The sequence below is a fragment of the Lichenostomus cassidix genome, chromosome 3 (genome assembly GCF_008360975.1).
Source record: "Lichenostomus cassidix isolate B80296 chromosome 3, HeHo_3.0, whole genome shotgun sequence".
NCBI lineage: Eukaryota > Metazoa > Chordata > Aves > Passeriformes > Meliphagidae > Lichenostomus > Lichenostomus cassidix.
In genome coordinates this window covers 41,064,068-41,088,985 of record NC_139483.1, presented here as the reverse complement: position 1 = coordinate 41,088,985, position 24,918 = coordinate 41,064,068, and the positions used below count along the sequence as shown (strand labels likewise).

At 44.0% G+C, this 24,918-nt stretch overlaps 1 protein-coding gene across 4 annotated transcripts in view; it reads left to right on the top strand.

The window, feature by feature from the left end:
* URB2 (URB2 ribosome biogenesis homolog) overlaps nt 1-24,918 on the top strand; it is a 75,527-nt gene that overhangs the window by 15,787 nt on the left and 34,822 nt on the right. The window contains exon 9 of one of the 4 annotated variants that reach the window (XM_085055454.1): nt 4,776-5,227. The exons of 2 other annotated variants lie outside the window; for them this stretch is intronic. In XM_085055454.1, coding sequence (XP_084911580.1) covers nt 4,776-4,916 — 141 coding nt within the window. In that variant the 3' untranslated portion in view covers nt 4,917-5,227. Of the gene's footprint in view, nt 1-758; nt 1,516-4,775; nt 5,228-24,918 lie in introns of those variants that run through there. One more of the 4 variants, XM_085055453.1, reaches the window with a different exon arrangement.

Here is a 24,918-nt window from a genome sequence, read left to right as displayed (position 1 = left end):
GAGCACAGGACAAATTTCACTTAGCCTAGAGCATCAGAGTCTGCACTGATGTTCCTGGTTGTGGTGGCAGTTCTGCTGGTTGTGGGGTTGAGCAGAGGTAATGTCGGGAGCAGGGCACCGAGTCCTGAGTCATTTCTTGTATTCCTCCAATTTTCTGTATGACTTCAGGCAAGGTACCTGATTCCTGGTGTTAAAACAGATTAAGGAAATGAGCTTTTTGAAGGCTTCTTTTATTAAGGCTTGCACATTGAAGTCCTCAGAAAAAAACTGTTAGACAAATATCAAATTATTAAGTGATAAGTTTAAATTATTTGACTACCCAATGTGAATGAGAGAGCAGCCTAAAGGAAGTGCTCATTTGAAACTGAGATTTACTAGCATACAGCCTATAGGAGACATACAGAATCTACTGAAATGTGTAATCCAAGGCAAGTATTTTGTGTTTTTTTTAATTACAGTGGTTCAGTTGAGGAGTGCCTGTGTGATTCCAGGATGATCAGTGTCTTTGCCACCACAACAACTGTGTATAGACTCTCATGGATTTTGCTGCAAGGGCTGTGCTTGTTTTGCAAAACATATTTGCAAAAATCAGGAAAATATTGCACAAGTCAAAATCTTGGATTTTATCTAATGGGCTATTCCAGATAGTCTGATGCAAAGCATAACTTGTTGTCAGCATTTAATGTACACTGACTGTGGAAACGGTGTTTTCTTGCCTTTCTGTCTTCAAGTTTAAGGCAATTTTGTTCTTCTTGCAGGTGACTTTGCACCCAGCTGTGAAGACACATCTCACAGAAGGAATATATCACATCCTTGACCTTTGCATTGAACGGGACATCAAGTTCCTAAGTACATCGCTCCCAGCAGGCGTGAGGGAGGTCTTTAAGGAGCTCTATAATGATTACAACCACTACCACAAAGCAAAAAAGCAGGGGGAGGAAAAGTACACTGCATAATGAATCCTGCCTGGCGCTGCATTATCAGTTATGAATTGATCTTGCAGCACGCAGATCCTCAGTTGCTGTCTGTTTTGGGATGATGAGGAAGATCGAACCTGAGGAGGGTCCTAAACATGGATTGCATTTATCTCTATACAGCCAGCCTTCATAATGGGGAAGGAAGGAAGGGAACAGGGAGGGAGGATATGCTGTGCTGTTCAGTCTGGTTGGTCCTGTGTTGTGCCACAAATGGCAGAACTGCTGTGCCTCTGCTGGCCCCTGGTGAACTCACTGGAAGCCCTGGGGAGCTCACTGCAATTTGGCAGCAGATGTCAGGCTTCAGGCTTTGGCACATCATGGTGCTTTCCTGTGGAAGCAATAGTCTGGTCTAAAAGCCAGTGAGGGATATAACCCCTGCTTTCGCTTACATGGTAAGCAGAATGAAAGCACTTCAAGTGCTTATTTTTGTACCCTGTTATTTTACATTTTTTAACGGAAGAAATTTGTCAATGTTACACAGCTGTACAGTAGCTTACTGTGCAAAACTGCAGAAGTAACAGTAAAAAATTTGAAAGATTGTGTCTCTTTGCTTGATTGGTTTTCCTGTCCAGTACAGCCCTGGGCAACCTGGTCTGACCTATTGAATTTCCTTCTCAACTGTATTATCCTGTGATCTCTGGATAATCAAAAAGACTGACTACCTGGAGCTCTGGTCGATTTACTGTCATTAAGCAATTACACTTAGTCATCTGAGCTGTGATCACTCTCAGTGTACAGTTCTAGCTTGCGACAAATGTTAATTACCACTCTTACTATCTGATACCCGTTTTGGTCTAAGCTGAGCCTTGTTGCTTAGCATTCACTCTAGGTTAAGAGTAAGCCCTGGGCTTCTTGCAGCTCAGCTGACAGTAACTTAATAAGCTGTGGTAAATTAATCACATTTGAGCCTGCCAGAAGCTTTATCAAGTTTTATCAAATAACTCCCTTTCTCCCTGTCCTAGCTAAATGACAGAAGTTTATTTTCTTGAAAGTGATGGAGACTAAAAATCTAAGTTTTTATGTAAGTGGTAAAACAGTCTTCACACATGCATGTAGGCAATAGAAAGAACTCAATACTCTATGATTATCTGCTTTAATCTATAGATGGGGGGTGGGCAGAGGGAAACTGAAATTGGCTTACCACTTTTCTGGCTCCATCTGCCTCATAGCAAGGTCCAAAGGATAAAGTTTGTCTGGGGCAAGAGATTCCACATGGCTCAGATGAGGGAGGTGAGCAGCACTGGCTAAACTTCATCCTTTGGACTGGAGATAACCCTCCTCTCATCCTGAAAAAGCATATTGGAGAGCTTTGATACTGTGCAAGTGCTGTTCAGGAGTAACAGCAGTGGTATGTTATCAACACTGTTCTAGCCACAAATGCAAACCACAGTGCCACATAGGCTGCCATGAAGCAAGTTAACTCCATCCACGCTGGACCCTGTGCACCACTGGGCCACTTTTGTATTTTATTTCATGTGAGCCAGTGATGGGAAGGGGAATTACTGCTGCCCCACCAGGCAGTGGACAGTGATGTGGGTCCCAGAAGAGAAACATGAGCTGGGGGCATCCGGAGGGGCACCAAAGAGGGGAGGTCCCCAGGGTGGAGACAGTTAATACATTAGGAAAACGAAGGAAGGTTTTGAGCACTGGGAGAGGATGTGGAAAGAACAGCAAAAAAAGGAGAGCTGGGTTTGGAGCGGGGCAGGAAGGAAGTGAGGGAGGAAGGAAGTGAGGTAGCATCTCTGGTGTGTGTCAGGGCTCCCCTGATGTAGCCATATGGTTGCAAGCCACACACATAGCTCAAAAGCTTCCGGGTGCAGACCACAGAGTAAATAATGTTAGCCAAAGGAAGTGAACTAGTTGAGTTGAGATCAGTTTTCATTTCAGCAATACTAACTTTTAAACGTTACCAATTTTAACCTCTTGGCTTGGAAATGAAACTGTAACTGACTTACATGTACGGGTGTAATGGAATGAACAAACCCCTACTAGCACAAGGACACAGTGCTTGAATGAATGAAAATTTGAAACCCTGCCACAGTTAAACCTTTATTTCAAACACCCTGTGCAACTGCCACTTATCCCACAGCCCTCCTCTTTCTCCCTGCAAAGCAGTGGAGTTCTGAAGCACAAAGCGGCGTTTCTGTGTTAGAAGTGACAAAGGGGTTAAAAGGAAGGCTGTCTTTCACTTGCTAATCCCAGGTCTTTGTCCAAGAACTGCTCTGGGGTTTTTTTTTAGCTAGAATAAATTAAATCACTGGCAGAGGACCACCTGCTGAGAAAGCAGGCTTTGTATTCCCGAGTGCATTCCCACGTGGGTGCAGTGTTCCTCTGTTGTCACACGATGGGGCCATCCTGCAAGGGTACAAACCACCATCTGAAATCACTTTGGGAGTCCTTCCTCCTAGGCTGGGTTAGTTTACAAGCTCTGAACATCAGGGAGGTAAAGGGTTTGGAAGAAGCACTATTTGAGGGGTAATGGACAGGAATCCCTACCTTTGTTTCATTAAAGCATTGCTTTTTGCAAGTGAATCCTTACAGGTTTCTGCAACAGATATTCTTGGCCAGATTTCTAATCGTTGATGCAGTGCATTTCTTCTGGGGGCTTTTCTTGCTGCAGCATGAACAGAAATACCTCCCGTAGGCAGAACTGGGAGGCTGGGATCTCAGCGTCCTCCTGGCTGTGCCACTGGCTCAGCCTGTGACTCTGCGTGTGGTGTTTGCTCCTGGTGCTTGGGCAGTGCCCGAGTCTGCTGTGCCAAAACTGGCTCAAATAGCAAGGAACAGGAAAGGCAAGAAGAACAGTCAAGACTGACAAAGATCACACTGGGTTTATTTGTGTCTTATTTTTGTGTAGCTGCTGTGAAAATCAGTTGATTTTTCTACTTACCTGGTGGTGGGGCTTAATGTTTGATTTACCTTGCCATTATGGATAGAAATGTCAGAAAAGATGATGGTGTAAAATGTTAGAAATCGTCTTACTCAAAAATTATTTTTTCTGATTATACCTTCTGGGAAGAGACAATGTACTGAGTATTTTCCTGTAAGCTTGAAATGAATCAGTAGCTTCCTATTTGTTTATTTCTTGATGCAGTTCAGGTGCTTCTGGATAACAGAAGGCTCCTTTCAAAGCTTCTTTTATGGGTTAAAACATAATAATATGAATAAAGGAGTACTTTGAGAGATTTCTATACCATTATTACTAAACCACTGAATGTCTCCAGTGATATAGTTTGCTGATGATACTGAACGGAGTGGGGAAATGAACACTTGGTACAGGAGAGCCAACCTGCAAGAAGACCTGGATAGGCTGGAAGGCTGGGCTAACAAGAACCTTATGAAGTTCAGCAAGGACAAATGTAGGGTCCTGCACCTGGGAAAACATAATCTGAGGGTCCAGCATAGGCTTGGGTCTGCCCATCTGGGGAGCAGCTCTGTGGAAAGGGATCTAGGGGTCCCAATGAACAACGAGCTCCGTATGAGTGAATGTGGACTTCTGCAGCAAAGAAATCCAGTGGGATACTCAATCCCATCAACAAGGGCGTCACCAGCAGAAAGTCATTATCCCACTCTATTCAGTGCTTGTCAGGCCACACCAGGAATAATGTGATCAATTTTATTCCCTGCTATGCAAAAAAGATGTGGACAGACTGGAGAAGGTCCAGGGAAAGGCCACAATGATGATCAAAGGACTGAGAAGCTTTTCAAGGAAGGAAAGACTCAGAGAACTGCGTTTGTCTAGCCTGGAGAAAATAAGGTTTAGGGAGAGACTTTATCACTGTGTTCCTGTATTTAAAGGGTGGCTGCAAAGAAGATGAAGACTCCCTTTTTACAAGGAATCACATGGAAAACACAAAGGCTAATGGTGAAACTGGGGACATTCCAACTGGACACAAGAGGAAAATTTTTCACAGAGAGAACAATTGGCCATTGGAGTAATCTCCCCAGGGAAGTGGTGGATTCCTCAGCATAGAACAATTTTTAATAACTTTTTTTCAGCAAAATGACTGCTTGATTTTTTTTCAGTGAGAAACATACAAAAATGCCATTGTAGGCAGTGCTGACATTTGCTGCTGAATGATCAGTGACATATTCTGCAAGTAGTCAAAATTTCCAAAAGGAAGAGGCTCCTGTTATTGTACCTAACCAGTAATATTTATGTCACAGACAAGTGGAAGTGAAACCTGACTTGTTATGAAGCAGAAGTGATTTGTAGTCACACGCCTTTTTTAAAAATATGAACGAGCGGGGGCTTTGGGGTTTTTTTTGTTTGTTTTTTGTTTGTTTTTTTCAATTGACTTTAAAGCCTGGAAAATTTGTGAAAGAAAATGTGTGCCTGTGACCTTCTCAGAACTTTTAGTCTAGGAGAGCCCTCCAGCAAACCCGTTGACAGAGAATTTGGGAAGAATAAATAAATGCCCTCCAAGTGCATAAGCTGTATTGCCGTCCCTTTCCTTCTAAAGAAGGATACTGACATTTTTGTACCTCTTTCTAAAGATGGCAGCAAACAAAAATGACCAAATCAATTTTGTCTTTTGTAGGAATCTTCTAATGCAAGCATAGAGTGGCAAGATGTGCAGGCCTGCCGTGGCTTTCCAGTGGTGACTGCTTGGTCCTTTCTAGGTGTAGACTTGTTTATGTCAGGAGAGCCTTATTCTGATGTGTGGTTCTGAGGCTTCTCTTTTAAGATTGGTGGAGACCAATTTCTTCCCCAAAGCAATTGTCATTATTTTAATTACATTTTGTAGAATTTGGATTCAGAATTGCTTCTTAAAAGAAGTGCCACAGATGATCTGCTCTGAATTAGACATTTTCTAGTGGAGGCTGCTGCAGGGCCTGGGCTCTCTTTTTCCAGCTGGGAAGTCACTGTAACGCCTTTTCAGTTCTTCCCCACTACCAGAAGACAGGGTGTTTTTGCTGATAGCTGGCAGAGAAGGTTTGGAAAGTAAACAAAGAATAAAAGGAGAGGAAAATCGGGGACAGGCTCCCTGTAAATTCATCCATTCAAATCTTCTGTTAGGTTCAGGTGTCCCTGCTTTTTTTTTTACAGCCTCTGCTTAAGGGATTGGTTCTCCAGGTTTTCACAGAGCTGTGCTGGGGCTGCTCAGGAACATGCACAAAGCTGACACATTGCTGTCCTAAGGATGATGACCATGGGCTGCTTCTGCTGTTGGAAGAGAGAGAAGAAAAAGAGCAGGAATGAAGTCTAGGATGCATCCCGTCTATTGTCAAGACTCATTACTGAGATGACTTTGTTAATTATTTGATTTTGGGTAGGCATCAGCAGCTTACAAGACAGAAAGAAGCTTCTGGTAGCTGAAAGCAGAGCAGCTTTGAAAACCAGGCTGTTTCTGATTTTCAGTGCATCTTAAACATCCATTGCTTTATTTGGCATGTTCCAAGCACCTAGAAACCTCTCAGGGCAATGGGCCACCACGTGTGCAGTAGTGTGAGCTGTGAGCAGGCACTCGCTGTCCTAACACACTGCCAGGTGTGAGAGACAGTGGGTGGGAGAAGAAACAACATTGTAGGAAGACTGATTGATTTGTGTTTAGTTTTTTAAGCCAGTTTTAGAACAGCACGTGGGAGTTCCCTCCACTAACCCCAGGGAAGAGTATTCTTGGGTTTGGGGTTTGTTAATAACCCAGGAAAAGAAAGGAAGAGTAAAAGACCATGATACAAAAAAAGAAAAAAAAATTAAAATTTCATGTTGGGCCACAAGCAGACAAATCCATAAAAGACACTTTGATCAATACTGCCATCGGTAAATTATGTGGTCTGCGCAAACAAAGCCTCAGCTTTATCAGAGAGTGTATTAACTCATGGAGGGAAGGCTGATTTATTACTCTTCATCCAGTAATTGTCAGCCCATAATCCCCTGAAGGGAAAGTAGCCATCCGTGCTTATCACTTGAGGAGAGACACTAGAACAAACAGATGCTGATTTTAGTCTGGCAAACAAACATTGCCACTTGAGCACAGCTGGTCTGTCCGAATGCAAGTGGCTGCTGCTTGTTCCTGTTCCCGAGGCTCAGCAGTGCAGATGATATTGAGCCCCCGTGGTTGGGGATAAAGCTTGGGGTTTTGGTCTTGCACCTGCTGTGGGTCACCTGTGTGCATTACTTGCTGAGGCCTTACTTTCTTTGGCCTTTGCCACAGCGAGGAGTCTTCCCTGTAAGAAATGTGTGAAGTTTGCAGGATTTTTAATGCTCTATGGGTATCTAAGTGAACTGAGATTTTTTTAACTGCTACAGAGATGAGTGGTACAGCATCATTTAGTTGATTCACAGTATCCCCTGTGATGACCAAAAAATCTGTTGACTGACAGCATTTCTTCCCCTTTTGTCTTCTCACAAGATATACCTGAATCTTGCTGTTGTTTTAGTGTGCATTTTATTCTCTTTTCTAGGATTTGTAGAGATTGTTCAGTGTTTTTAGGAGACAGCTATGCAAGTGTCAACTGCTGGTACCTGATTTCTGCAGACTGAAATTTAAAATACGTTCATGAAAGTTTTCATAACCTAAGCCCATAATACTGAGAGCCTGGAGTATGTGCCTCCTGGTACCACATGCAAAGGAAATGCGACTGAGAAACCTGTTATTAGCAGCTTGTATTTTATTTGTGCAGTGACATCTAAGGGACTTTCGAAGCAACTTATTTTCCCTTGCTGTAAAGGAAGATTTCTTACTGCAGCAAGAGGCAAATCTGTTCTTCAGATCTCAGTCTGTACCGTATTGTCTGGATGAGGAGAAACCTGTGGAGGAGAAATAATTTTGTTCCTGAGCTATGGAAACTTCACCAGCTGGAAACCTCCTTTGACCAACATGTCTTTTCCCTGCAATAGCACCACTCCTCTGATCCTTTTTTTGGAGGACAATATGTAGCTGTGTTGTCTTAATGCAGGCACTGTCTGGAAGATGGGCTAACCTCTGCATCCAGGTCTGGGATGTTGAGGAGGAGCTGTGGTATGTGCATCTTTTTCCCTGCTGCACTGTAGCACTGGTAATGTTTAGAATTAGCTTCTGCACACGATTCCTAGGGACTTCAGAGGGCAGAAAGTTGCCCTTAGAGCTCCCAGCACTTTTCATCTTCAAAGTGCATTATAATCATTAATACATTAATTAGGCATTCTCCCCTTCCATCCTGCTAACTAGGTTTATTAAGCTGAATGTATTTATCTTTGGGCAGCTTCTACAAGCAATTGAATGAATAATTTTCCTAATAACTTTAATAGCAAAGACATGAAAAGGAACAGGGATGATGAGAACAGGAGATCAAGGCAAATAAAGCTGTGCTATGAAAGGAGAGGAACAATTTGATTCTAGGTATAATTCCACCTACCCCTGGAATTCCCAGCTGACAGCTGTGCAGCTTTTCTTGCTTCTGTCTTCCCTAACCTACATGGAATTGCACATCTATGTAACATTTATGCTTGCACACACAAATGCAAAAAAAGGAGGTAATGGATGACTGGGATCTGCAGAAAAGGAGAATATGAAAATAGTCTGCACTTGGAAGGTGGAGAAAGCCTATGTGAATGTTTGACTTTTACATATGCTTGTATCTTAGGCGTTTTTATGGGAACTGATATAATCGAGCAGTGTTTCACAGTGGGTGAGCTGCAGGGGTGGAGGAAGGTCATGAAAGACTATGTCAGGGAGTTTAAGGTGTTGAAAACTGTCATCTAAAGCAAATGAAATCCTATTTTCCTTTTCCATCTTTACCCCTCAATCATTGCTGGTTGTGCCCTCAAAGCACACACAAATACACGATGTGTGGTTGTTAACAATACACATACAGTTTTGCTCATACTGTCACTGTAAATATTGGTGGAAGGACAGAAGAGATTTTTGCTGAAACAGTACATGCTCCCAAAAAAGTTCAGAGACACAGTGACTTAGTGGCTAGGATGCTGCACTGTGAATTTAGTGACTTTTTTGCAGTGCTCTGCCATTTGCCAAGTGATTTCACCTCTGTCTTCTTCCTGTCTTGTTTATTTAGATTCACAAGCTTAAGACCAGGAGGGACTTCTAGATCATCTTGCCAGACCTCTTGTGTATCACATCACAGTCGATTGAGCTTGATATACTTACTGCTGTAGTGAACCCAATAACCTGTGGGTGGTTGCAACATATCTTCCACAAAGCCAAATTTTTGACATTAAGCTCTTCAGGGCAGGAGTTGTGTTCTATCCATGCTTTAATTAGAGATTCTCAGCAGTGCTATTAAACCAATATCGACGCCAAGAAAAATAATACCAAGGGTAATACAAATAATGTTAATTATAATAAAATCTATTAATATTTTATTGGTTAAGCTTGTTAGGTTGATTGTTTTGTTTTGAATTTTCTTTTTAACTGTGAAGCCTGCCACTATATATGAACCATAGCTTTCAGAAAGGAGGCTAAAAGGTACCTTTTAAATTCTCGTATGCAAATGCTTCTGCAGAGCAGCAGACCAGGTATTGGAAGGGCTCTTTAATGCAGTGGAGGAGGTTGTAAAAAAAACCCCAAAATCAGCATAGCCAGGAGCTGCTCTCCAGCAATGCAGATTGTCAGTAAGTTGATCTCCATACAGCAGTAAGGGAGTAAAATATTACTGCTGATGGCATGCAGGATAAATGCTATGAGTCTCAAATATAGATTTTAATAAACATGTGGAACCAGCCACATTCTTCTATCTTTTAATTCCCAATTTATGGATCAAGTTGTCTGCCTGTGCCACTTTGATGGAAAGTGTCTTGCCAAATGAAGCACGTTGGGGTTTTTTGTAAGAATTCTTTCAGCTAATGTGGATTTGACACTCCCACAGCTTTGCTCCAACTCTGGCAGACCAGGGAGATGTTTGTCAGCATCCTCTTTTACTAGAAGAACTAACCTAGTCTGAAATCTTGAAGGAATAAAACCTTGACTTAAAATAGAAGTGTTTGTGACAGGACAGGGTGACAGGAATGGAAGGATCCTTCCTAACCACCTGCCCGGCTGTCAGAGGAGCTCATCTCTTCCCCTTGCTGCCTTTGGCTGTCTAGAATTTGCCATGGACTGCAGGCAGGCTGCAAAGGGACCAGGTGGGATGAACATGTGGACTGAGAAGTGACTGGAGTTTATTTGCTGTGACAGGAATGGTGCTCCTCTCCACTGCCTTCCTACAGCCCTGGGGTGGAGAAGATTCAGCTGGTTTAACCAAAGCAGTGCAGGGCTGTGTCAATCTCTCTGCACCCTCTTGGAGGTTACTTTCCTCACAGCAGCATCAGTGGAGCAGGGCTGTGGTCTTGCTTCAGACCCTACACCTCTGAGCCTGATCCATTACCCCAAATCCCTGGAGAGGATGGCTAAAAATAAAATGCTGAGTTGCAGGGAAGTTAACACACTTCTGCTCTGTCTGGTCCCTGCTGTGGGACAGTGGGACAGTGGTCTTTGGCACACAGGCAGGACAAACACAGCTGGTGAAACTGAAGGTAGTACCTGAAGGAGATGCAGCTAGGTCACTGCAGCTAAGAGGAGCTGCCTCTGAAATCCCAGGGCTCTGCTGGTCCTGCACACTCAGGGTGGAGCTCAGGCCTGTCACACCTCCCACTCTGCCCAGCAGTATGTGTGTGCTGCAGATGGAGGCACTCACAGCACCAGCAGGCAAGCTAGCTCTTGGCTGTTTTCCCACAGATGCCAAAGCTCAAAAGTGAGGCTTCAATCCTGGCCACTAATTGCCTTGGAGGTATGGGGGGTGCTGTCTTCCCTTTAGCTTTTGTTACCCTGCCATCTCAGGGGCTGCGATCACAAACACCTTGTTTAAAGCTGGCCAAAGCATAGCCAGATGTACTGCAGTTATTTACACCTTTGGTGGCAAAAAATACATGCTTTGGCTTTAAAGCTTTGCCTTGGACTTCACACAAGAATGGATTCTCTTAGAGCAACATGGGAGTTGTTCTGCAGCAAAAGAGAAAGATGGGAGTGAAACTGGACCAGGGCAAAATTAAGTTTGTGGTTGCAGGGCTTGTAATGTAGTTTCCCCTCTGTAGCTAGAACTGAGCTTTAGCCTTGCTCAGTGAACAAGATAAGCCACTAAGGCTTCGTTACTTTAAGGTTCAGTGATAACTCACCCGGTGTCTAGGAACCAGACAGCTTGGGAGTCCATCCTTTTGGGACATTTTTAAAAGGAAACATTCACAAGTTCAGATACAGGTCTGTTTTGGGGTTTTGTTTCAAAGCTAGTGGGAAATGTTCAAGTGAAAAGCTCTCTGGAAGAAATCACCAGTGCAACTCAGTTCAAAGTAAGGTCTGCCCTGCTGTTTCTATTCATAGTGCTTCAAGAATGTGTTTATTTTGTTTTTTCAGAGACAGCTGGGATGGGAATTTCAGTATGGAATGGGAAAGGTTAAGGCTAAAAAGCTAAAACAAAAAAAGCACTGCCATGGTAGCCCTGTCTTCCCTTTCTTTTGGAGCCAATGTAGGCTGCAGGTGAGCACAGCCACAGTGAGACTAATTTTTTGCAGCTGACAGATGTTAGCTGGAGTGGTGGACTTCCAGAGCTTTGAAAAGCAGCTCTTGAAGACTGTGTGGCATATGTTACAGTATGGGTGTTTCCATTCTCCTTGCCTTGGATTCCCACAGTATATGGCACTTTTCCCTCTCAAGGTGTTCAGCACTCAAGGGGAGCCCTACCCAACTGCGCCAGCATAAGGTGGGATGTGGTGTGTGCTCCTTGTGTTGTAGCCTTTATCAAAGGCAATGTCTTCCACTCTGAATGTCTTGCTCTCTGACCGAGCAAAGGTTGAGGTGGCTTTGTGCTCAGCTCTCGTGGTTAGCTACTCTCATGAGCCTTCATCTTGCTCAGGTGCTCATCCTTGGTGCTGGGCAGGGTCACCTCTGTCAGGCAGCTTGTCCTCCCTGCTAAGTGCCATGTTCCAGCATCTGCAGTGTTTCACCCCTTCATGCACTTCCTCTGTTTGCATAGTGATTACAGAAGTAATTTTTGCTTGCACTACAGCATTCCTTAGGTCCCAGAAATGCGGGCTGTTACTGTGGTTGTTAAATAAAAGCAAAAATACTGCAGCTCAGTACTGAGCATGAAAGATTCCTCCAGCCAGATATGGTAACTATGTCCATAACTCTCAGGCTTCTGGGAGCTTAAATTGGTCTGAGAAATGAATGTGGTGTGTAAGACCACTTGAAGGGAAGCCAGCCTCTATAGCATAGTTCCGAGCAGCTTCACCTGCTCTAAATGTTTCAACCTTTGTTTTCAATGTGCACCTTCCAAAATGCTTTCCCTTTCCCTGATTCTGCTAACAACAGCTTCTGGGGGTCTTCTGCAACAGTACAAAAATTATAAATCCTGCCACTTGCCAGTCTGATGATGGGCCATCTCTATTAAGGCATGCTACTGTGTTCATCCTTTTGCTCCTCATTTTGGTTTGGGTATTTCCACAGCTAAGAGTTGATCAGATGTCCTCATCTGCATTTTGTGAGCCAAGGAAAGATTCTCAACATCTGCAAGAACCCTGCCCTGCCCTTACAGGGAGGGTGGGGAACCCCAGCGTTTTGTAACCATATGGTTTTGGCTGATTTCTGGCTTTAATCATTTCCTCTTGGCAGAGGACTATCCATGTCTCTGTGCTCTCTACCAGAAACTGACTCATGGAAATGGAGTTTTCCCTCAATGCATTGTGAGAGCGAGTATCTGTGTGTGTTTGAAGAAGTTAGCGAGCTAATGTGCAGGTGATGAATATTTCTAAATGTAGGGGGAAACCCCATATTTGGCTATTTTAAATAAGCTTCTCGTTTTATGCATCAGCCATTTTGAGATTCATCTATTCTAAACTAGAGATTTATCTGCCTCATTGCTCACAAATTGCAGAGCTGCTTACCTGAATGTTGTTGCTTTTCAGAGGTGATAGTTGGTAGTGGATGGAGTTGATCAGATACCATGCAGATAAGCCTGATGTAAAATCCAGACCTTAGTCTTGCTGTCAGCTCTGTGCAGGTCTTGTGTCCTGTGTTAGAACATCATGGCCTTAGGCATCATCATCATCACCTAGGCTTGAATTTGGGATTTGTGGATCTAAAAGTACAACCTGCTATGAACTGGAGGCTCAGGCAGGCAAGTACACTGTGACCAAACATGAGGTAGAGCATGTTTGCATAAGCCACAATGAAAAAGATTTAAGCAAATACATTTTTATCTCACTTTTGTGATAGGCTAAGTGTGCGTGCAGTCTGCTGCTGCAGCTCAGCTGATAAGCAGTGTCTTCTTGAGCTGTAGCAACTAATCAAGTATCTGAAGTGTGAGCAGAGGGACACATCGTTGTTACCGTGAGACTGAGCTGTCTCAGCAGTAATTGACATCCAGTCACCAGGAGACAGAGCTGCAGGAGGCGGAGGTTCAGACTGTTTGCTGCAAGTCCAGTTGTTTATAGTGGGGATCCAGGGATTTGTGTATTCAGGGGTCTCACAGATGGATGCCTCTGTTGGATCAGAAATGTCTTGGCAAACCAAGCTCTTTAAATTACACGGTGTGTCACCTATTCTGTGAAAAGCTGGGGTTTTTTGCATGTTGTTTGTTTTTCAGCACAGGATTAACCACTCCAAAACCAGGTCTTTCTCAGTATCCGCAGGAAGTTATTTCTTACCTTTAAAGGTTATTGTAATAGGAAATTTTGTTTGATCTCTTAAGCCTGAGTTCATTGGTTCAATTGTATCCTCGTATTTCTGGATGAAAGGAACAATGTAGTATTTCTTGCATCAAGGTTTGGAGGCACAGTATCACTGCTGCCTCCGCTGTGGAGGAGTTCTGGATGAAGCAGTGATACCTTTCCCTTAAACACGGGAAATCTGATGCCTTTTAGATGTATCATTTGTTGACCCCCTAAGTGATCTTCGGTGTTTTTATTTTGAGACACATCCCACTGTGCAAGATACATGCGCAGCTCCAGCCTAGGAGATTATCTGTATGCTGTTGCACGTGAGCAGGCTGTGCCCAAGGCTAAATCCCACTGCCTAGCTGGGTATTAGTTGACAAGCAGGTGATGTGTAGGGAAAAGATGGGGAGTACAGAGGGTGTTTGTTTGGCTCCTGGAGCTGAAGAAATGGGGATCTGTGCTCGGGAACAAAGACAATTTGCATTTAATTTCACTGGGCTGCAGTGCTGGCAACAATGGTAGATGTTCATGTGTAGCATTAAACCCGTGCACGGTCGGGGCTGAATGGCTGCCTTTGTTCAGGGCTGGGGCAGCAGGAGCACTGCAGTTGGGAACGAAGCTCTGTGTCACACAGCGTGGCCACAAGCGGGAGGCAGGGAGACAGAGAGACAAACTGGGTGCTGGTAAAGCCTACTCCATCTCTTCTGTCCAGGGGAGCTGTTCAGCAAAGTCAGGATGCCCTAAAGGGAAAACAGTGCCATCCTCCAGTGGCTTCCCTGTGGGGTAGAGGTCAGTGCTTGTCTGTGCTGGTGTTCACTTCTGCTCTGCACTGAGAAGGAGAGAAGGGGTTGGCTACAGCTCTTTCCAAAGAACTGTGGCCAAGGGTCATTCAGGAGTAATCCAGGGCATGAACAAGGTGCATCCTGCTCCTGCAGCTACTTGGGCTCTATGCAAGGGATTTAAGAGTCCTAAACCTAACCTGGCTGGCATATGGTCTCCTCCCTAGATGAAGCCTTCAGAAGGTGGTGAAGGATGGTGTGATTGGTGACAGAGTGTCAAGTGTAGTTCATCTAGCAGACGCCTGAGTTCAGCCAGGTGTTAAGTGGTGGATGCCCCTCCAAACTTTGTTGGGGCAGGCTTGGCACTGCTTTAGCAGGCTGTTTACCTATCATGCAGCTTGGAAAGGCCCTCCCCAGGGACTCCAGGCCCTCCTGGATGGTGGAAAGTATATCTCCTCAGACTGTTAGCTAGCAGCCACAGAACACATTTCTGTATCCATCAGCAGCATTGTCTTCCCCACAGCCCCAGAAGTCCTTACTCATTGCAGTAGCTGACTTTCTGATACAAGAACCCAAGTAGTGGGAGTTTGTCTGAGACCACTACCAGCCAGCAGGGGAGAAACTTCTGGTCTCTTACCAGGAGTGATTTGAAGTCTACTGTTTTTTGCAATAGGTAGGAGAAAGTTGTGGGATGTAGGATCCTGTTCTCTTGTTCCACAGGGAAATGATATTTGACTAGGGGATTGACCATGCAAAACACTGCCTTAGAAACCTGAGGTCCTGCGTCACCTACCCCATTGAACAGTGCTCACCATGCCAGCTGAATGAGATGTAGTGTTAATTGCACTGTGTGCTCCTAAGCTTCTTTCCATGGCTTTCAGGAAGCTGATTAAGAGAGAGAAAGTAAAGTGGGGATTAATGGGATCCTGGTGGAGGCTTGGGGGAGAAAAAAAAGGAAATTCCTTGGAGGGGAAAAAGAGGGATTTGAACAGCTGACAGCAAGCGTCTGCAAACAAACCCGGAGAGTTAGGCAGCAGATGGACTAACACTCTCTGGGCTTGTGCCAATGCATCAGATTGATTTTAAAGAAGAAGCACCCACTGCCTGGGAAAGCAAGCCCTTCGAGTAGGAGCGCTTCCTGGCAGCTGTTCAAACACTAGCTGCTTCACAGTTCACTTTCGGTGCACCAAGAGGCAGTGAGAAGCACTGGGGACTTGGGATATGAAATATGACCAGGGTGACTATGGACCAATAAAAGGGTTATTTTTGCAGAGAGGATTGCATGGAAAATGATGTCCAGTCGCTCAGAAACTTACAGTGTGCAATTAAAGAACCAGAAGAGATCAAAGGACTGTCAAGTCAAACCCTGTGCTTCCCAACAGGGTGAGTGCTAAATCTTTCAAGCAAAGGTGAAGACTTCTCTGGAGCTCAGTTCCAGAGGGGAATTATTTACCTGGGTCTCAGCTGTGGATGAGCTTATGTCATGAGGTATGACTGCTGTCCTGACTAGCAGTGTTACCAACATCTACCCTGATGTGTCTGAATGAACTCACAGGGGGCCTCAGGGATGGGCTTGTATAGGTACAAATGCCTCCATCTCCAACATCTGCCTTTTCCTTTTACAGAAATGATATGAGCTGGAGTGGTTTATTTTTCCCTTCTACCCTTTTCTCAAAATTAAATTAAAACCTTCCTGTTGATGAAATAAAACTACTGAATAATAAAACATGTGAAGACTGCTAGGTGAAACCAGCATTTTCACAGCAGTTCATTCAATCAGATTATATATTACATATATGTACTATAGCCCAATGGTCCACCTAATTTATGAAGGCTGTTCCATGGTTCTCCCTCTTAATTTCCCATTATATATAATTTGGTTCTCTTTTCAGTCTACCATACACTGTTTTTATGGAACGCACGACAAGGTGACACAGTCTCAGACCCTGAGCTTGTGCCAGCTCCCACATCTTGAATTGCCCCTTGAACATAAGCTATACAAAAGTTAATCAGTTTTTAGGCTGATTGTACAACATGTGCAGTTGTGATTAGAGTCTATATTTAAGACTTGGCTGCCAAAAAGACTTCAGCAATGACAAGCTTACAAGTATTTCAGCAAAAGGCTGACACAAATGTGGGGTGGGCTGGGAGTGCCACACAACTTATACTCTGCCCTGAGGAAATGCCACCCCCCACCCTGGCACAGCACCTTCCTCCGCCTCTGTTGGTGTTGCAGCAAAGGGTACTTGTGTTTTTCATCCTGCCTCCTCCTCCATCCCAGGGTTTCTGATGCAATAGGACCAGAGTGAGAAAACAAGTATGATGCAGCAGGCCTGGCGAAGCACAGCTGTGGAAAAAGGAAAAAGTACTAGGGGGCTGGCAGCAGGTCTGATACCAGGGATTTCAGGGGCGCAGAGATGCAGAAAGGTAAAGAGAGAGCAGCATCAGCTGCTGATTCCCATTAATGAAGAGTTCCCTTTTCCCCTCACTGTGCTGCATGTTGCTTGCAGCCAGACTAATTTGGAGAAAACCAATATGCAGCTGTCGCTCAGAGGTCGGATGGGTTGTGCCTTGATGTGTGTGATAGCGTGTCTTGACTTTTGAGTAGCTGGGGTCTTGCTGAAGAGCGAGAACCTGATCGGAGAGGATTTGCAGTCAGATTTTCAGCTGTAAGTTAAGACAAACTCATATCTGTTCACTTGGCTGACAACCATGGGTCTGGGAGTCGGTGACTTGGCCTTCCACTGCTGGGGTGTTTGTTCAGATGTGCTGCACACAAATAGCATGACAGGGGCTGACAGGCTCTGCCAGCTGCTTGGGCATTTATGGCATTGTGTAAAATAGACATGGTGCTCCCTAGAAAGCCAGCAGGAATTTGGCACAAGTACCACCAGGCTCAGATGAATATCACATAAGCATTCACTAAATGGGCATGCATTAAGATTTATCCAGTTCAATGAGAGGTTTGAGGATTCCCAAAAATAGCATTCCATCAACCAAAGCTCTCTCTCGGTCTGCTTTGCTACAAGACTACTGATAAATATTAAAACAAAACTTATTTCCCCCAATGGAATCTTTTGTTGTAACCTGCCAGTTTTACACCCTCACTTCAGTGCAGCACCATTTTGATGGTGAATCTGGTCCTGCATTTGCTTTAGCAAACTCTAATTGAATGGATTTCTAGAAGTGGATATGTCATAGTAACTGATGGGAAATGCATCAGGTAAGCAGGTAAGAAATGACAGGTTTCATGAGTGATAGCCAGGAATGTTAAAGATATGGATGTTTACTTGGCAGAGATTGTTACTAAAGCAAAGCATTTTATGTTTCATGGAAAATAAATGCAAACATAAACCCATTTTGTTTTACTTTCTCCTTTCCCAGTCACTGAGGACACTTGATTTCAAATGCTGCCTTCCTGCTCAGAGAACAGAAATGTTTTCTGGACAGACTCCGAGGCTGGTAACATCAATGTCAACCTGGAGTCATGCTTCACTGTGGTCCACAGTGTTCCTCTGCATTTACACCAGCACTGTAGATGAGCTTCTGGCTCACGAAAGCAATCAAAGATAATCGATGTGGCTAGAATTTGAAATTTCAGATGCTTCTGTTGAATGGTTCATGAGCAATCTACAGGCTAGGAGTTATTTGCGGAAAGTATCCAGCAGTTAATTTCAAATCCCATATACGTTTGAGATGTTCATAAGCTACTTGCAGACAATTTGCAAACAGAAAAAGAGGATAAAATTCATCAAAATAAATGATCTGCCATGAATTATTCATTTGGTTCCCATCAGTCATGCCAAATCTCTCCCTTGTTGTTCTTCTCTGCAGAGATCAGGGATTGAATTTAGCTTAGAGACAGAAGCGTGAGTTCACCCCTAGAGGTGCTTCGGCAGAGCAAACCTGCAGCATGTAGGTGATGAGAATAAGAAAGCTTCAGTGGCACAAAACATTCTACTCTGTGGATAAACAGCAGATTTTAGCCAGCAGGGCTGTCAGGCAGGCTTCTTCTGCAAGGACTGTTTTTAAACACAAAACCCCAGGAAAACCAAAATCAAAACAAACCCTGAACTTGAAGGGGATAAGAAAACAGAGAACTGGGGGAATCTGATGTTACCAGGAAAGGTGTCTTTCAGCCCATCCTACCAGCAGGCTGAGGGTAGCTTTGTCTTTTAAGGTGGGAGGGAAAAGCATGGGTGAAGTGAAGTCTGGATCACTGAGAAACAAAAGCAGGTGTCAACTCACCTGAGAATGTCTCAGGCACCAGCATGGCTTCCTTCCTTGCACACGTAATTGATTTATAGTCATGGGCACTCTCCCATAACTAGCAGAAAAGGGACAGCCAGAACTGAGGAACTAAATGGTGTCTGTGCAACATCTTGGAGAGAGTGGGAAGGCTCTGTACCCCTTAATTAATATGGTGGAAACTATATCCAGATACAGATTTTTGGGGGGAACAAAGGCAGATAATTAAAAGGAAAGGACCTCATTCACTATTCGGGTCAACAGCAGAGAAATATAGCTGACACCAACTGCATTTTGATAACTGGCATTGGCATAGCACAAATAAGAGTACTAAGAGTAAATAAGCTGTCTTACATTAAAAAAAAGAGGAAAAAAGTTCGAGTTTAATTCAAAAACAATACGTGTAGCAGCATAAGCCCTCAGCACTCAATGGGCCCTCATATGAGGCTCTTATAACCTGGATTTAGTTGCAGCATGAATGTATTATCCCTGTTCTTTCAACAAAGGCATTGCCATCCTGCATGCACAGCAACAAGCCAGACCCAACTCTCTAAAGCCTCAGACCAGCGCCTCTGGTGCTAGGTTACAGCTTTCACTATTCAGAAAATGGAAATAAATAGGGCATAATAGAGTTTAGGGAACTGAAATGTCACACAGCTGAAAAGAGGGCATCTAGCAGCACAACTGATAAGAGCGTTTGTTGAAGCACTCTCTCTGCACTTCAATTTACATCTTACACTTTGCTGTGAGCCCTTTCCTTGAGAACCACTTGGCAACATTTAATTTAGACAAGTGTACCTGTCATCTTTGGCCTGTTGCTTCTGATGCTGGTGTAGCACAGACGGCTTGCTGGGGGCGAGTGAGAGGGGCTGGTCTCCCAGCCTGGGAGAGCTGGGGCTGCTGGCAGCTGGCCACCTGCCTCCCAGCGCATGCATGGCTTCTCATTTGAGTCCTGCTTTGGAAAGGAAGGTCTTATATGTCTCCAGAAAAAAAATGGCAAGGGTTTCAAACAAAAGTCATGTGGAAGAAATGTTGATTTAATTTTTTAATAATCTTGCCTTCCTTGCAGCAGGTTAGGAACAGGCTCATACTGCCAGGTAGCTGTATTGGAGTTTATTTCCCCTCTTGTTTTCAGCTCTTACTTAAAGCATATTACTCTGTAGGTGATAAATTAGGATTAATTTTTAGGTCAAATAGACTGAAGTAAAAGCTACAGAGTAATATGCTTTATTTTGCAGTGTATTATGTGCACACATCTTCAAGATCTTAACAATCATTTATCACCTGTCTAAGACAAGCTAATGGGAGGGCTCAACAGGGTCCTGGTGAGCTGATGGCACTGGAGTCATGTTTGTAATGGGGCTACCCATCCCTGTCTGCCCTGCCCTGCCACCCCTTTCCAGAAAGGCTCCCTGGCCTCAGAGGCCAGGTACAGGTAGTGGTCTGGCCAAGCAAACAGCAGCCAGAGAGAGAGAGGAGAAAATATCATTACAGAGTTCATTCAACCAGGGATTCAACAGGAGTCTAAAATGCTCAGCTTTTAGGATTGCCAAAAGCTGTGCAGGAAGGGATTATTCAAGTCAGCATGGCTGCATCAAGCCATAAGCCTGATCCATGTGTGAGCAGACTCATTTCTCTTGCCTGGCCTTGCAGACCTGTGACGCAAGCAGTGCTCCCTGGCCAAGACTGCCTGGACAATGACCCCAGAGCTGAAATCTGGGCTGTCACATTGCACCTTGTGGCAAAGGTGTAGGGGGTGCTGAAGACTTGGTGATGCTAAATTGCTTTGCCATTAATGACACAGACTCTGTTACCTCAGTTACCTCATGTTTCATTTTAAATACATTTGCTTGCAGGCGGCAGTTTTGCAGTCTTACTTACATTGCCATAGAAACAATCTTTCGCATTCCTCTATTTGTTGTGCATTTTTGTTAAACGCTCTTTCTTCCTTACTTATCCACTCCATCTTTTCATTTGCCAACACTTTCTTCATTATATCCAATTCCCTCACCTTTTAGCTTGCCATGCTGCAGCTAAGTGTTTTTCTTGGTAAAGATACCCATCTCTCAGCCTCTACTCCTATAGGTGTCAAAATCCACCAGTGACATGCCACACACATAAGGAAAGTGGACTAAGTGTGTGCAACTGGATATTTGCCTATACCCACAAGTGTTGGGATGAGAAAAGGAGAAGGAAGTGGGAATATTCTGGTATCAGACCAGTTGCCCTTGAACAGTAATGAGACCAATTTTAACTTCTGCTTTGTGACCAGGGAATGAGGCTGCCCATCAGATAAGGGGCTGTGGGACTCCAAGGGTTTTCTCACTCGGTTCATTTACACTGGGAAGGACTGCTGCTAAAACTTCTGTGCTCCACATAATTATAAGAAGACAAAAATCTTTTTGGGCGTGCTGATCAGACAGAGAGATTTTATGATGAATCACACTCCCTGGTGGATAGAGTTTGATTGTTTGCTTCAGAAGAGAAAAGGAAGAAAAAAGGGAAAGGAAGATGTTTAGGGCTTTTCTGATTGCAAAGGGTGACTTTTGTTAACACCCAGATTATACCTTGTTTCTCTCCTCCTTTGCTCTTGTTGGCAGGAAGTACCCAAGAAGAAATAAGAGCTATTCATGAGAAAAAAGGGGGAAAAAAGCAAATATATTCAGTGACTGATCACATATAAACAAATACGTCTTTTTTTCCCCCCCATTCCTCATGGGAGGCTGCTCTACTGCTGGCAAAGAGACAGGCAGTGATGCATCCAGAATTACCTTGCAAGTGCTTGGCAGGGCCAAGGACAAAGTGTCATCTCCTTGAACACAGAGGAGGACTTTTTGTGCCAGGCTGGACGCTTCCCCTGAGCTGCTGGAACACCTCCCAGCAGTGAGTTGTGTCACCAGCTGCAGAATTTGCTCCTCTATGTCCAGCCTTTGCTGTGACATGCAGTAGGTGAGGGAATGGAGGTTGTTACCTGGGCTTATGTGTTACCACTGCCTGTTTTCCCTTTTTTTGGGTTGGATTTTGTGTTTGAGAGACAGGATAACTGCTTTGCATTTACTCTTCAATGATACTTCTTATTTAATTCCTCTTCCTCAGAGATGCAGCCATTCTGTCTGTCGAGGCAATGAAACTGTGACAAGTGGCTGGAGTATATAGGAAAAACCCTAAAATCCTGCTTGTCTTGCATGAAAATATAAACAAAACCCAGAATTTATCCTCTGTTTAACAGGGCATGAGAAGAAGAACTAACAGCTGTGTTTGGTTTCAGCATCAGGAAGACACATGCAGCACAGATTGAGTTTCTTCTTTCCCTGGCCTTTAGCAAATCCTTTAGGAGTACCAAATGCAGTGATGATGAGGTGGACTAAAGGGGGAAAGCAGGACAAGATTTAACTGGATTCTGCCCACCCTTCAATGTGCTCAGGGTGTGCAAAGGGGAACATACTCAGGAGAGCTTTTGATTCTTGCTGGGCTACTCCTCATTTTTTCCCTTGGAAGCAGCCGTGCACCAAAATCTGTTTATAGTACATAGTTATTAAGATCAAATGTAGCAGTAATAGCATGTGACAGTCTTCTCTTTTCTGAATCAATTTGTACCATATATGAGTCTTAGTTCTGTCAGATGAAGTGAACTGTGACAATGTCTATCCATCCATCAGGACAAATCAAGCTATTCATACATTTACTCTGAGAGCATCTTAGTGCATTTAACATTTTTTCCTCTGGCAGAGTTTCCCAGTTTTGTAATGCCAAATGTAAGAACTGTGGGGTCACCAAGTCCTTCAAAACTGTGAGAACTACATTGGCCATGTTGATGTCCCCTAATCACTTGTATTGCCTGTATGTCTTTCTTCCAATATTGTTTCTTCTTCACTTTTTTTTTGCTTAATTTCATATATAAGGAACTTCTTTCTTCATGTCACTTATGGATGTCACGCACAAACTCACAGCTGACCCATAAAGATGCTCCAAGTGCTATTAGCTAATGGCAGCTATTAGTGCTGCTGGCCTACTGGTGTGGAAGAACCAGGGCTTTTAGAATAGAAATGCACACATTTTCAGTCTGGTGATGTTGCAGTGCAAGTTTGTTATTAGAATTGAGTTACAGTAGTGGGAAACTACTTAAAAGAGAGGCCCTGGAAGTTTTTCTTGGAGGGTCTGAAACGTGTATTAGTGCTAGGGCAGAGCACCTTTGCCCTTCCAGGGAGAGCAGGGCCAGCCACGGGCTGCTGTATCCAGTGTATTCCAAGCAGAACTTGTAATTTATAAAGATATGTCCAAAGGCAAAACTCTGGGGTAAAAATTTCTCCCTTTTATAACTACATTTGAAGTAGCAGTTGCCATAATCTGACTTCCAGGTGACTTTTTATGTAAGAACATAATTTTTCTGCTAGGGAAGCTCATGGTGCTTGTTCCATCACTCTGAATTCATAAGACTCTTCAGAACCTCAGCTGCAGCTATTGATACTTTTCATTTCCGAAGTTATTTTTCTCTCTTATCCTCTCCAGAGACTCAATTACACAAGAAGCAGTTATATGAAGGATCAATAACTGACTTGCAGCAAGTGATGCTTCCACGTGGTAGCACAGTGGCTATCAGTGCTTTCTGATACTCACACCATTAGGGGAGCATCCCAACCCACTCTGACCTCCATTTCTATTGGCACCGTGCTCTTCCACAGCATTGTTGTCTTGTCAACAGGATTATCAATATGGTGAGCTACAAATTCCTCCTGCTTTAGGCATCCTCCCCTACAATGAGCACAGACACACCTGGTAAGATGACTGCTGTGCTGTAGGAGAGAGCATTTTCCTGCATTTTCCTGGTATCACATCAACCCCCAAAATGCTAAGGGCTGTCTTTACTCAGCAGCCAAACAGGCTTGGCTGGACACAACAGAGCACAATAAATCCCTTCAGTGAGATCCCAGGTGGGGAGTGTCACATTGCTGTTCAAGTCTTATGCCAAAGTTTTGTTTTCACACTACTTTGGCTGTGTTAGGGCAGCTGTAGGGAGTTACTGCTCCTTCAGAGGTAAGCAATGTTTTGGTTTCAGAGTAAATGGATAGTCCTTTCGCACCTCCCTACTGCAGAGGTGGCTCTGCTGGAGAGGGGAGAAATTACTTCAGTTTTTAGCTGAACATTTGTTATTTTCTTAGTGAAAGAGGTTCCACTGCTCAGGCCAAAGATGCTATGTGACACATAGCAATGATGCCGTCACCAACACAGACGCTGCTGCCCTTGAAGGACCTAGCTGTGTAACTAGAGACTGCTGAGTGAAGCCTTCCCTTAGCAGACTTAGTGGGTCTGCCATGGACCTCATGGAAATAATGACTATGGTCTGAGAAATAATGACTACAGTCTTCTCTGGTCAGAGAAGATTGCGTGTGCTGTTAAGTACTGTGATGTGTAGAGAGAGACTGTAGGCTTGATCTCTTACTCGCACTTAAAGCGTTCTCCTCTAACTAAGCAATAAGCTGTGGTAAATCACCCTTTTATACCCTGATGCTTTGGTTATAATGTTTCATTAAACAGCTCTAATTGAATATCTGGAGAAGCTTACATCTCCCACAAATCCTCTTCTGCTAATGGAAAAGTCATGTAAACAAGAATCACTTTATTACATCCATTGTTCCAATAATGCCCCTTCCAAATGGGAAGGACTTGAATCAGAGCAATTTAGTCCTTGTCTCCGTGCAGTTTCTCCTCTGGTCAGTTTTACTGGGAGGAAAAATAAAAGGCACATTGAAAACACGTTAGTGTGAAAAATGGCTGCAGCTTGCAGGCTGCGTGGTCTGGGGAAGCCATTTTGAATGGCATATTAAAACCCATTTTCAGAGCACACATCGCCTCCCGGGGCTGACACAGCCACTGAACTTTCTGCCCCAGTGCCTGCTGTGCTGGAGCACGGTTGGTACGCTGGCAGCGCGGGGGTCGATCAATACCCCAAAGCCATGAGAGGCAAACAGAGTCTGAATTGCCTCCCAGCAGTCAAGGCACTGTGGCATCCAGTGGGGCTGTTCCTAATTTGCCCTGACTCCTAAGTTTTTTCAGGCCTGTAGTTTGGGTCCATGTATTCAGGGAGAGCCAAAGTTAACCCCATAAGATAAAAAATCCAGGCATTTTTTATTGCATGAAAGCTTGTAGAGAAGGTGATTTAGAATCACAAAAAAATCTGTCCACATTAAATTCATTCCTTCCCATAATTTCTGGTAGATTGATGCAGTGGTTCTGCTCTGTTCCTAGCAAGGCAGGGTGGATCTTCCTGGGGCTGGGGATACAC